We start from the raw sequence: 15,064 nt of genomic DNA on the forward strand, positions 1-15,064 counted from the left end.
ACTTGTATTGAATCCGTAATATTCTTTTGATGTTAATAAATAAAACCTTATTGTAAAATGTTACCTGCTTGATTTATTTCAGTCTGTTTAATTCAGCAAATAACTCCAGTGAAATTTCAGCAGATCCTTTCCTTTTAACATATTAATTTATTGATTTATTCGGACAAGTGAACTGTGGTATCAGATAAGCATATTTCAATCATGTAGTAATTTTAATAGATTTTAAGAGACATTCTCATACATTCTCAACTTTGTTTCAGTCTCTCTTAACATTTCCCTTTACTATATTGAGACCGATATTAAAAGGACTCTTCATGGATACATTGAGCATGTGATATTGACAATGTTATTTTGTGAGAGGGGTTAATGAAAGGTCTCGTTCAGCAGACAAATCGTTGACGATGTGTTTAGCAGCCTTTAGTGGGGGCGATGACGCTCGAGAGCTGTATGTCTTTATGGTAGGCTAATTAAACAACCCAGAGTGCAACTTTACAGTTTCTCAATTCCAGCATATGACCGTGCTCTGTTTTATTATGGTTACTGTCCGTATAGTCATGTTGCGTTTAACCTTCGGAGAATCCGCAGAAAACAGCTGCCAGTTGCACACAGTGACTCCTGCCGATCTAATCGGACTCGTACAGAACAGTGTGTTTGGGAATGATCTTCGTTTTTGGTTTCTTAAATAACTTTCTTGTTCTCTTGGTCTTCGCCCGCTTCAACTTAATGCTGCTGAACATCAGTGTGAGTGACATGTTTGTGTTTCTGGCGACACCTCAGTTTCGCCGCGTCCGTCTGCGGCTGGTGTCTGACTGGAGATGACGGCTGCACGTAGTATGGTTTTTCCAACGCACTTTTCGGTAAGCCTAGTTTGTTTTTCTATGGTCGAAAAACTAATCACATTTAAAATCGTCCCTGCGTCAAAAAATAAATAAATAAATAAATAAAAATGCTTAACATAGCGCCACGAGCAGAACGCGGGTGTCTTGAAACACGTTACGAACCATTTCAAGTTCTTTTTAACTTTACAGGGCGTCTAAAAATCGCGGCGCAACCGGCAAGGGCGTATAGCGCATGTTTACATAGAAAAACAATTGAAAAACGGCGCGGACGGATGCGAAAACGCGTTCAGTGTGAATGGCCCCTTATGACTATTTAGGAAAAAAAAAATAGCCAGGACCCCTGTCAAGGACCCCTAAATATGACAAACACTTTGCGAGGGATCCAATCCTAAAATATATAAATGTCGCAATATATTTAAAAAAAAATAATTAGCTTTTATACGAATATTATACTATAGGCTAAAAGAAATTATTAAAATATTATCTGCTGGGATGCACCGATGTATCGGCCAATTATCAACCAAATTTAAACTATGCGCTATAGCCATCCATATAAACCGACAATATCAACAATCAGTTTTTCATCTCAGCATTTTCATCCTTTTTATCGCATAAGCATGAAAAGGCTGATATGAAAAATAGATGCGGAGGGAGCTGGGATTCGTCACCTGGATTGAGGTGAATCACTACACGACCACAAGGACTTAAAAGCGCATTGGGAACTGGGCATTCCAAATTGGGTGAAAAAGGAAAAATAAAAATAAAAAAAATATCCCTGTGGTCACAACTTGAGTATACACACACACACACACACACACACACACAAAATCTATATATATATATACACTATATTGCCAAAAGTATTCGCTCACCTGCCTTTAGACGCATATGAACTTAAGTGACATCCCATTCTTAATCCATAGGGTTTAATATGACGTCGGCCCACCCTTTGCAGCTATAACAGCTTCAACCCTTCTGGGAAGGCTTTCCACAAGGTTTAGGAGTGTGTTTATGGGAATTTTTGACCATTCTTCCAGAATCGCATTTGTGAGGTCAGACACTGATGTTGGACGAGAAGGCCTGGCTCACAGTCTTCGCTCAAATTCATCCCAAAGGTGCTCTATCGGGTTGAGGTCAGGACTCTGTGCAGGCCAGTCAAGTTCTTCCACACCAGACTCACTCATCCATGTCTTTATGGACCTTGCTTTGTGCATTGGTGTGCAGTCATGTTGGAACAGGAAGGAGCCATCCCCAAACTGTTCCCACAAAGTTGGGAGCATGGAATTGTCCAAAATCTCTTGGTATGCTGAAGCATTCAGAGTTCCTTTCACTGGAACTAAGGGGCCAAGCCCAGCTCCTGAAAAACAACCCCACACCATAATCCCCCTCCACCAAACTTCACAGTTGGCACAATGCAGTCAGACAAGTACCGTTCTCCTGGCAACCGCCAAACCCAGACTCATCCATCAGGTTGCCAGATGGAGAAGCGTGATTCGTCACTCCAGAGAACACGTCTCCACTGCTCTAGAGTCCAGTGGCGGCGTGCTTTACACCACTGCATCCGACGCTTTGCATTGCACTTGGTGATGTATGGCTTGGATGCAGCTGCTCGGCCATGGAAACCCATTCCATGAAGCTCTCTACGCACTGTTCTTGAGCTAATCTGAAGGCCACATGAACTTTGGAGGTCTGTAGCGATTGACTCTGCAGAAAGTTGGCGACCTCTGTGCATTATGCGCCTCAGCATCCGCTGACCCCGCTCTGTAATTTTACGTGGCCTACCACTTCGTGGCTGAGTTGCTATCATTCCCAATCACTTCCACTTTGTTATAATACCACTGACAGTTGACTGTGGAATATTTAGTAGCGAGGAAATTTCACGACTGGACTTGTTGCACAGGTGACATCCTATCACAGTACCACGCTGGAATTCACTGAGCTCCTGAGAGTGGCCCATTCTTTCACAAATGTTTGTAGAAGCAGTCTGCATGCCTAGGTGCTTCATTTTATACACCTGTGGCCATGGAAGTGATTGGAACACCTGAATTCAATTATTTGGATGGGTGAGCGAATACTTTTGGCAATATAGTGTATATATACAGTTGTGCTCAAAAGTTTGCACACCCTGGCAGAAATTGTGAAATTGTGGCACTGATTTTGAAAATATGACTGATCATGCAAAATTTTTATTTTTATTTAAGGGTAGTGATCATATGAAGCCATTTATTATCACATAGTTGTTTGGCTCCTTTTTAAATCATAATGATAACAGAAATCACCCAAATGGCCCTGATCAAAAGTTTACATACCCTTGAATGCTTGGCCTTGTTACAGACACACAAGGTGACACACACAGGTTTAAATGGCAATTAAATGTTAATTTCCCACACCTGTGGATTTTTAAATTGCAATTAGTTCCTGTGTATAAATAGTCAATGAGTTTGTTAGCTCTCACGTGGATGCACTGAGCAAGCTAGATACTGAGCCATGGGGAGCAGAAAAGAACTGTCAAAAGACCTGCGTAACAAGGTAATGGAACTTTATAAAGATGGAAAAGGATATAAAAAGATATCCAAAGCCTTGAAAATGCCAGTCAGTACTGTTCAATCACTTATTAAGAACTGGAAAATTCGGGGATCTCTTGATACTAAGCCAAGGTCAGGTAGACCAAGAAAGATTTCAGCCACAACTGCCAGAAGAATTGTTCGGGATACAAAGAAAAACCCACAGGTAACCTCAGGAGAAATACAGGCTGTTCTGGAAAAAGATGGTGTGATTGTTTCAAGGAGCACAATACAACGATACTTGAACAAAAATGAGCTGCATGGTCGAGTTGCCAGAAAGAAGACTTAACTGTGCCAATGCCACAAAAAAGCCCGGTTACAATATGCCTGACAACACCTTGACCCGCCTCACAGCTTCTGGCACACTGTAATTTGGAGTGACGAGACCAAAATAAAGCTTTATGGTCACAACCATAAGCACTATATTTGGAGAGGGGTCAACAAGGCCTATAGTGAAAAGAATACCATCCCCACTGTGAAGCATGGTGTGGCTCACTGATGTTTTGGGGGTGTGTGAGCTCTAAAAGCACGGGGAATCTTGTGAAAATTGATGGCAAGATGAATACAGCATGTTATCAGAAAATACTGGCAGACAATTTGCATTTTTCTGCACGAAAGCTGTGCATGGGACGCTCTTGGACTTTCCAGCATGACAATGACCCTAAGCACAAGGCCAAGTTGACCCTCCAGTGGTTACAGCAGAAAAAGGTGAAGGTTCTGGAGTGGCCATCACAGTCTCCTGACCTTAATATCATCGAGCCACTCTGGGGAGATCTCAAACGTGCGTTTCAGGCAAGATGACCAAAGACTTTTCATGAACTGGAGGCATTTTGCCAAGACGAATGGGCAGCTATACCACCTGCAAGAATTTGGGGCCTCATAGACAACTATTACAAAAGACTGCACGCTGTCATTGATGCTAAAGGGGGCAATACACAGTAAACTAAGGGAATGCAGAATTTTGAACAGGGATCATTTCATTTTTTTTCATTGTTGCCATGTTTTGTTTTATGATTGTGCCATTCTGTTATAACCTACAGTTGAATATGAATCCCATAAGAAATAAAAGAAATGTGTTTTGCCTGCTCACTCATGTTTTCTTTAAAAATGGTACATTTATTACCAATTCTGCAAGGATATGCAAACTTTTGAGCACAACTGTATATATATATATATAAATCACACACATTTAAAACTACACTTCTCTCTCCATTGCCCCTCCCTGAGAGCCCTCCAAAAAGGCCAAATTGCTGCCCCATTTTTTATTAAATGAATCTAAGTTGCCTAGCCTTCTACATGACATTTCCTCGAATGCCACTACCCTGCCTGTCTCTGTGCACTACTCTTGAAATGAGGGCACTCCAGCCGACTTCCATCCCCTAAGAATGATCTGTCTGCCGACACTGACTCTCATATAGAATTGTGGCTTTCTTAAAATTTTGGCCTGCCATGTGTTCAACAGATTCAATCCATGTTCAATAGAAATCATTAGTTGTTAGAACAATAAAATAGCTTTTGTCCCTCTTTGTACATTTTAAAAGCATAAAGCAAAATAAGGATTTAGTGACAAAATATGGTAAGTGGCAAAATATCGGTACCAACCTATAGTTTTTTGTTAAAACCGGTATCATATCGGCCAAAAAGTTTCATAAATTGCATCCTTAATAATCTGGAAAATATTTAGCCTACTTTGCAATACGTTGACAGCGCTTTTTTGTTTTGTTTTTGTTAAATGTACACTGCAAAAAAAATCCTGTTAAATTTACAGTAAAAAAACTGGCGGCTCTGGTTGCCAGAAATTCATCGTAAAAAATATGGTAACCACGTTTCAGGCTTTACGGGATTTAATTTTGATGCCTGTATATTTTACAGTGTATTATTAAATAATACACTTGATATTTTAACCTTCTGTAACTGTAAAAATCTGCTTTTCACTTTATAATGTATTGTTAATCACCGTAGTAATTTCAAAAGGGCACATGATGACATGAAGTTCATCAATAGTGGCCCTCCAGGAGCAGTGATCAATAAACATGTAGAGACAGTGCTCAGTGTCACTCACACAAACACTAAACACCATCTGGGTAACACATGTGAAATTAAAATAATACAATAAACATGAACTAAACTACATCAAATATAACACAGAACACCCCAATGTACATAACTGATATTAAAAAGAAATAAGAAATATAACTATTCCCATAAAATATAATGAAATTAACTGGATCAGCAGGGAATTCTGGGAACGCTCGTTATTGATTTTTACCGTCATTTTAACAATAATTTACCGTAAAAAGTACATGTACTCTCTTGTTAAACATTATATACATTTTTACTGTTAATTATACAGAAAATCATACTTTTTACATAAAAAAAAATATTTGTACACAATTTTTCAGTAAAACTACATGTATTGTCTTTTTAAATATATTTTTAAAGAATTACCGTATATTTTAAGGTAACTACCCATTAACCAATTAACTTTTTTTTTTACTGTAGCATTTTTACAGTCTTTTACCATTAAAATTAAGAATTGTTTTTACAGTGTATAAAGCTGAAGAGAAACATTTCGATTAAACTGAAATGTCAAATGTCAAATTCAGAAAATATATATATTTTTACCAAATTTATGGACACTTTTTTTCTTTCTCTGACATTTTCCTGGACCCCAGTTTGAAAACCCCTGGTGTAAGCTGCCCTGAAACTACCACATAGGGCCGTAACTACCATAGACAGTGAGTGAGACGTAGACAATAGTGTTCTACTGATATGGGTTTTTTCCATGGTTGTTTATTAAATTATTACATTCCCCTTTCTACCACACCCTTTCTACCACCACCCCTTTATTTATTCTTAAAATGCAGCAATTTATTATACCACATATACATACAAGAATAGATACAGTTAGCTATACATGATAAGCCTATAAAAATATCAACAATTTACACAATATACACAGTGGGCATTGCACAAAATTAAAAGAGTAACATTATAAACAGGCAAATATAGGGATCAGCAGAAATTCAAATAAAAAAATATATAAAGTTGACATGTACAGCATTTGACATTATTATGGTTTCATTCTGCTTTAAAGACAGATTTGAAATTATGAAATTAATGATTAAATAATTATTTTATTCTATTTACAGCCTAGTTTCTCCTCACTACTGTCAATTTTAGTTTGCTCATTAGGGGTTGTAGGACAGTATTCTCTGTAAAGTTGCTTTGGAACAATATTTACTGTCAAAAGTACTATACAAATAAATTTGAGTGATTCGAAAATATTTCTATTCAGGTTTATATCACAGTTCATCTAACATTATTTTAAAAGAGGGTAGAAAAAAAGTCAATGCTGTAAACTTACTACAACATGTTTTTTTGTTTTTTTTTTACATTTTTAAAAATATATTTGGCTTTAGTACAGTGACAATATAAGCAGCAATTATTTAATTTAGCAAACAACATGTTTTTTTAACAATATCACACTTTATATTTTTCTCACATGCTATAAATGGGTCTGTATACACTAAAAAATATAGCTGCCTTTGCGTTTTCGAAAGGGGGTCACTTGCACGGAAATCATCATATTTGGGTTTAAGATCAAGTTTGAAAACCTCTGTATTATATAATGCAGAGCATTGCAACCAAAATTTTTGTAAAAGCCAGAGCCAGTTGTCAAAAATTAGAATGCACAGAAACTCTTTTGCAGTTTCAGTCTTTTAAATCTGAATAGTTATTGTTAGTACACAAGTTTTTCTTTATTAATGTTCAGCAATGAGATGCTTTCTATTCCATTCTATTCACCCCAAGTACTTTGCAAATATTTTCTGACTTAAGTTAAATACATTTATGAAAAATGCATTAATGTGCAAATGACAATTTTGCATCTTATTAGAGCTGCGTGACTTCAATCATAATAATGTAAATGCCTGTTACAGTATCATAAAGAATATTTAGTTGATGTAAATATTTGTGTATCTGATGTATACCAACAGGTATTGTTTCACTGGTATCCCTTGCTGTGCTGTCTTACAAGTGTTACAGCACCATCCTCTGCTATTCCAAAGCAGATATGTATTACTATAGGAAGGCCTGGCTTTCCATCACTGGCTGCTGGCTGTACTCTCTTGTGTGGACAGTGCCACCACTTTTTGGATGGAGCAGTAATGGTCCTGAGTATCCTGGAACCACCTGTTCAGTCCAGTGGAACCAGCAGTCTCTGGAAACCAAGTCATATGTCATCTGCGTTTTTGTCTTCTGTCTGCTGCTGCCTCTTCTACTTATGGTCTACTGCTACAGAAAGATCCTCATTGCCGTTCATGGGGTGAGAGAGCAGTGAAAGAGGAAAAGGTTGAAAGAGAGAGAGAGAGCGAGAGAGAGAGAGAGAGAGGTTTTTGATGATGAGCTCCCTTCGAGTATGACTCATCCATCCTTCTTGCCAAATGTTTGTTTGCAGACCATATATTAAGCATTTTTATGCTGCTGTCTAGAAACATTTCATTTATTTAAGCCCTCGTCACACTGTCATCATTAATGGCTTAGGAATTATTTGCACAACTGGATCAGTGTTGGGGAGTTTTATATTTAAACTTGCTAGTTCTTGTAGGTCTTTTCTGAACAAATGCAATTCTTAATACATTAAGACTTTGTGCGAGATGAAAAATGTATAATAATAAAAATAGTTAATAATGCTTCTTATAATGCCCATCTGTGCTCAGGAAATGTATCTCCTTAAAGAGATAGTTCACCCAAAAATACAATTCTGTCACATTGTAAAATCATTCTGGTTTGGAACACCATAAGGGTGAGTAAATGATGACACAAATTTCATTTTTGGTGAATTAACCCTTTAACCCATTAATGAAAAATAACAATGCAAAAAAATGTTGGTGTATATACGCCATTGTTTTATCAAATAAGGCTCCCCAAGTATACTGTAAGCCTTGGTAATTGCTGTTATTCTTTGAAAAACAAACTTCAAAGCAAGTCCCCTCATCCCACAGGTTGCTAAGATCAACCAGACAGTTGCTCAGAGGAGGGAAATGCACATGCTGGTGATGGTGGTTTCCATGGTGTCCTGTTACCTCCTCTGCTGGATGCCGTATAGGGTTATGGCATTGCTTGGCACGTTTAGAGTTGGCATTGTCAGCCCCACAGCCAGTGTGGTGTCTTTCATACTAGCAAAGAGCAGCACTGTTTTGAACCCTATCATCTATATTCTGTTCAATAATCAGGTATGTGCTTGTTAATGCTTTATAAACAGGGGTAGACAACATTTTGAGTGTTGTTTTGGGTTTATTTTGGCCAGAAATGATACACACAAACCCATGCATACACACAGTTTCTTTCTGACATAAGTATGGAGTACAATATATAAATAATACAGGATGAGGGTAAAAGGTACCCTCAATGTAAGACTGGATTATTTATTTATTTATTTATTTTTAATTGGATTTAAAGGGATAGTTCACCCAAAAATGAAAATTCTCTCATTTACTCACCCTCATGCCATATCCCAGATGTGTATGGCTTTCTTTCTTCTGCTGAACACGAATGAAGATTTCTAGAAGACTATCTCTGTAGGTCCATACAATGCAAATGAATGGTGACCAGAACTTTGAAGCTTCATAAAGCACATAAAAACAGCATAAAAGTAATCCACATGACTCCAGTGGTTAAATCTATGTCTTCAAAAGTACTATGATAGGTGTGGGTGAGAAACACATCAGTATTTAAGTCCTTTTTACTATAAATTTCCACTTTCACCTTTACTTTCATATTCTTCTTCTTTTGTTTTTGGTGATTCATATTCTTCATGCATATCGCCACCTACTGGGCAGGGAGGATAATTTATAGTAAAAAAGGGAAAAAATCTGTTAACAAATTGGACTGAATGATGTTTTCATGACTCACTGAATCAATGATCCAGTTGCAGCTTTTTGGTTTAGATGCCGTTCACACCAAACACATTTTTTATTTATTTACTTATTTATAAGGGACCATGTACAATATTAAATATAAATGTTTCCATTTGATGCATTGTACCAGATTTAGCCTAAGGCTAAATTTAACCTGCAGTCCCCTGACAGGTCACAATTAGAACTTCCGCACAGTAACAGAACAACACTAAGCAAACTAGACAAATAAGAAAAAACTAATAATACAAATTACACACAATACATCACACATACACACACCTTGTCAGCGCCATAGGTATGCTAGACAGATTAAACACAAGAACATTTGAATACCAAGCAAAACAGATAAGACAAAGTCAAGTAAAATGTGTATAGTCAATGGTTAAAAAGTTGAGTATCTTTTAGCAGATTTTTCAGTTTGATTTTAAAACTACTAATAGAACTAGAAGTCTTTGTCATCTGGTAGGGCGTTCCAATGAGTTGTGGCTTTCACAGAGAAAGATGACTGTCCAAAGGCAGAGCGGTGAAAGGGTACAGTACAGTCTCTTATAGAGATTCTTGTGGATTTTACTGAGTTTTCCGAATGAAAATAAACAAAGTCACGTCATGTAGGAGGGGCCAAATCAATAAAAATTTTATTCACAGTACACAGATTTGAGAAAAGTCTAAAATTCTCAAAGCTCAGAAGATGATGTTTTCCAGTATTCTACAATGATGATATTGAATTGGCTTTATCCAGAATTTTGCATCCATCTGTGCTGATTTTTAATTGATTTACCATGTAAATATGTGCTAGACGAATGTCTTTGACCGTTGCACCGCATCTTGCTGTTTTTTCAACATCTCATGCAGGAGTGTGACGTTTCTAAGGCACCTTTTCAAGTTTTAAAAGTATCTCCAGACACCTGCGTTTTATTGTTGCACTGTGCCAAGCTTTTTTTTTAACATAAGAATGTTTCTGAATGGCCTCTTTAGGAAGAATCAGCATAATAATCAATTGAAATGTCACTTTGGAGGCAGGTTTCCAAACTATCCTTACATACTTTTTTTTAGAGAATGTTAGATATATCTCTATAGGGTTGTGTGGTATTACTGATAATTCTGGATTTACTCCCAGTTATACAGGTGCTTTATAGATTTAGTAAGGTATGGACCAGAACCTCCAGGCCATCTCATCCTGCACACACCACCCAACAGAACTGCATCCCAATGATGGCATATGGAGCTGCTGCTTCTTTGCGTATCATTCCCAGAATTCAGCAGCCTGAAGATAGATAGATAGATAGATAGATAGATAGATAGATAGATAGATAGATAGATAGACAGACAGTGTAGGTTGGTGTGTTTGTTTACTACCTCGGTTTGCTTTTCTGCATGTGCAGTACAATAAGACAAAAAGCAGTGAAGGGTTTTGTAGGTATGGGCACGTGTGCGCTTTAGTTTCTGAGTGAAATGTCCACAGAGGGGCACCAAAAGTGAGTTGTAAAGTGAGTTGTTTTTAGTTTTAGGCCTAAATGATTTGATACAGTCAATAGGAATGCATATTTCATTAACTCTACCTCCAAACCCCAACCCTAAACTTAACCCTCAGTGGAATAAAAATGTAATCTAAAGGCATGATCTTACCTTCGCACTGTGAAGTTCCGTGGGTGAAATACAATAAAAAAGCAATGTAGTATTTGGTCATGTTACACCATTAATTGTTGGAAAAAGTAGCTACACTATTAACAAAATAGGTAGAACTACTATCACGCTACTGTATAACATAATTAAGTTAGCAACTGCCTTTAGTTAGTTACTTCCCAACACTGATGATGTGGGGGCGTGGTGCGACTTGTCGCCCTAGGTGACTGCCTATATTTCCTATGCCAAGTCTTGACCTGGCATGCAATATAATATATTTGGTCACCTGCTTTTTTTCCCACAGAATTGTGTTGAAGTGTAATATGGCATTATCAAAAGAGATTTCAGAGGATCAAAGAAAAGAGGAGTTGTTAAAGTTTATTAGTCTGAAAAGGTTATTTCTAAAAACTTAGGCCTTCATCAGTCCCAAGATACTTTACGAATGGAAGAAATTCAGCAACAGGGGTACTTGTGGTACTTTGGCACCATTCAAAGATCAGAGAGATTTGTTCACCCAAAAATGAAAACTGTCTCATGATTGACTCATGTTTAAGCCATCCCAGATCTGTATGTCTTTCCTTCTTCAGCAGAATCGAAATGAAGATTTTATAAGCACATTTTAGCTCTGTATGTCCATACAATGAAATTGAATGGGTGTCATCAGGCTGCTGGCTGTTTGATGGTCCAAAAGTCATATTTAGGCAGCATAAAAGTAATCCAGATGTCTCCATTCGATCAATGAATGTCTTCTGAAGCAAATCGATAATTAATTTGTTTTTAACTATAAATCGTTACTTCCGGCCAGAGCTGGGATGCTGTTTGAAATTACCTAACTCTCTTGTGGCGTTCATTCCTCTGTAAACAAAGCACACTTCTGACTTCTAACATGAACGCGCATCACGCTTACGTCACTTGTCAGCTCCGTGATGCATCTACTGCTAGCAGGAAGCATTTTTTAAAAGTTAAAAGTATTAATAATTGATTTATTTTTTACACAAACCTATCGATTTGCTTCAGAAGATATAATTGATCAATGTCAACCATCCGGTAGACATTAGTTTGGGTGTAAAAGAATGCGTTAATTGGGTGGGTACAAAGGCCCCGTTTCCACCTGGTATTAAGACGCATTTCATGCCCGGTCAACCCATTAGGCGACATAGGCGTGTGCCTAGGGCAGCATCGTTTCGGGGGCGCAGCGGGTGCCAATCGAGCCAATTTTAGCATGTGTCCAATCTGTGTCGAACAAAATGCGCACTGTGCGTTCCGATAGTGTGTTGTGGCGCCCCCCACAGAACATATAGACAGTGTACTAAATGCCTTACTACCATACTACTCTCACTGTTTCTGTCATATCTGTGTTTGGCAAAAACAGTGAGAGAAATATGGTTAGTATGCCATTGTGAGAACGGCCATAGACTCACAAGCACGGGGCTTGTGAATCGGAGCGATGCCCGATGGACGCGTGAAATAATCTCTGTTTTGAGTTGGCTCTTCTCAATGAATTTATCTAAAGTGCGGGCTGAATCGTTTGAAGCACTTTGTCTCACAGTAAAACATGCTTTCGAAGACAGAAGACAAAAACAATGCTGAATGAAGTGGATATTTACTTGCAGTTCATTGAAACAAAACCTGCAGCTGCATTCAATCGTCACATGTGAGTGGAGTCTGTGAACGATTGTCTACTGCAGGTAAAGACATTTTCTAAATAAAAGTGTATCAAAACACTAACATTAAGTACCAAAAATGACAAAGCCAATACCATGTTTATTGGACATGTTCCTTTGAGTTGCCTACCATATAAATGCCATAATATATTATAAAAAAAATACCATTTTAACATATTGTACCATCACTGAACCATGATACTGCCACAGCAGGCTTTTGAGAAACATAAGTTTGATAAACTTCATCTTGTGCTGTGTCCTAATGTGAAAAGGTGTCAGTATGTTTTTTATTCCATAGTTTCATTAATGCTACACAATATGCAGTATGTAGGCTACTAAAGAAAATGTTCAAATGATGCTCTTAAAATAACCACAAATTAATGCTTTGGTGCTGTTTTTGCAATAAATAAATAATAAATAACAACGTAAAATCTCCCAGGGGAGCATGCCCCCAGACCCCCTTACAACATCATGGTGTACTTGTTGGGCCCCAGACTCGCCAGTATTGATAAAAGCCTACAAATGTCCCTGCTGTGAAACAAACTGTACAGTGTGCTCAGATCTTTTGGGCAGTCCTTTGCTTTTTTCTTTCTTTCCTTTATTTTATTTTATTTATTTATTTATTTGTTTTTTGAACATCTTAGACCACTTGGTTTTGTTTTCGGGCACTTTACATTAAGTTTATTTCTTTCTTTCTTTCTCCCCTTTTTCTCCCCAATATGGAATGCCCAAGAGGCATAGTGACTTAACTCAATCCGGGTGGTGGAGGACAAATCTCAGTTGCCTCCGTGTCTGAGACAGTCAATCCGCGCATCTTATCACGTGGTTTGTTGAGCGCATTAATGTGGAGACCTAGTGCGTGTGGAGGTTCACGCTATTCTTTGCGACTTCCACGCACAACTCACCACGTGCCCCACCGAGAGTGAGAACCACATAGCAACCATGAGGAGGTTACCCAATGTGACTCTACCCTCCCTAGCAACCAGGCCAATTTGGTTGCTAGGGAGTCACACCTGGCTGGAGTCACTCAACACACCCTGGATTCGAACTCGCAACTCCAGGGGTGGTAGTCAGTATCTTTACTCACTGAGCTACCCAGGCCCCCCACATTAAGTTTAATTCTATATATGGTGATAACAATTCATGATGCCTACTTCAGAAGCCATGACATGTTGCTTCCGAACATTGCTTTTATTAATGTTTTGCTAGATTCAGTTTATACCCATTTCTGATATATTTAATTATAAATTAATTTGTATTTTTTGTGTAAAAGATTTCTTCCTTCAAGACCAACATCGTCTCGTCTTGACTACGACGGATTGTCTCATCTTGATCAGCCCACTCTTCCCCATCAACGGACACACTTCGGCGGACGGGATTCCCTGCAGACGCATCAGGACCCTGCTGAGTCCGACACCTGCAGCAAAGTTTCATCCATCCCCTCTAGTGTTCCGGCAAAGAAGTCTCGCCGCCTCGCCGCCAGATTGGGTTCTTTGCTCAGCGAGACATCTTCCCACTTCCCGCAGCATCCAGGCAGGTGTTGTATCCTTTCAATATAATATAATATAATTCCATCCAAGTGACGTAAAACACACATAAAAGAGCCGCTTGTGTGTACACGTCTTTTTAAAGATGTCGTATCGCAAGTGTTCCTGTGAGCGAAAATGAGTCTGACAGACTCATGTTGGTCTGTCAGACCAACATGAGAGCTGTGTTCGCTGCCTGCGCCGCACCTACGCTGAAGCAGCTCTCATGGGGACAGACTGCCCTCACTGTGAAGGCATGAGTCTCAAGACACTCCTCTCTAGGGCTGCCCTTGTTCTGAGGGACAATTCCGCCTCCCACACCTTCCCAACTGCTTCCTCTGTGTTAAGTCTCGAGAGACCAAATGAGGAAGCACGGCAGGGCCGCAAGGTAGAGATGGAAGAACCTGAGGAGGATCTCACACCGGCATAAGCCCCACAAGCCCCTCAAACTTCCCACGCAGTGTCTTCGCCATTGCAGTACGAATGTGACGACATCCGGCCCTCTGTGAATGAGCGCGGTGTTGTCGTATGTGGTAGGTCTGGTGATGATAATGATGCCGTGTCCCTTGCGGCATCAGACATGGTAGAATGGTCCATGGAGGATGCTGCAGCCCCTTCCCCCAGCAAGGGTGAGGAGCGTGCACTGACCACTGATAGAGCTTCTTCATGTCCTTACACAGGCACTTGAGGGGCTTGGTCTCGAGTGGTCCCCTCCAAAGGAGCCGGTAAAATCTCACCTAGACAAGTGGCTCTTGCAGACTGGCTGCCACCAGCAGACCGCGGCACGGAGAACTGCACCATTCTTCCAGGAAGTCCACGACGATTTTAGGCTGTCATCCACATAGCCTGACCGAAGGAAAGCGGGCGCATTTACTCGCATGATTATCCGAAAGTGTAGCACTGCCGGCTGCATGAATGGCTTTCACG

The 15,064-nt window shown here is 39.1% G+C and overlaps 1 protein-coding gene across 1 annotated transcript; it reads left to right on the top strand.

Annotated features, from left to right (window-relative positions):
* The first annotated feature begins 401 nt into the window (after positions 1-401).
* On the top strand, positions 402-10,537 carry tmtops3b (teleost multiple tissue opsin 3b). The gene is given in 6 exon segments (XM_051684952.1): positions 402-445; positions 642-767; positions 769-857; positions 7,402-7,730; positions 8,410-8,640; positions 10,442-10,537. Coding segments are annotated over 6 exon segments (915 nt in total).
* Positions 10,538-15,064: the final 4,527 nt, after the last annotated feature.

Source organism: Myxocyprinus asiaticus, chromosome 43, assembly GCF_019703515.2.
Source record: "Myxocyprinus asiaticus isolate MX2 ecotype Aquarium Trade chromosome 43, UBuf_Myxa_2, whole genome shotgun sequence".
In the NCBI taxonomy this organism is placed as follows: Eukaryota; Metazoa; Chordata; class Actinopteri; order Cypriniformes; family Catostomidae; genus Myxocyprinus; species Myxocyprinus asiaticus.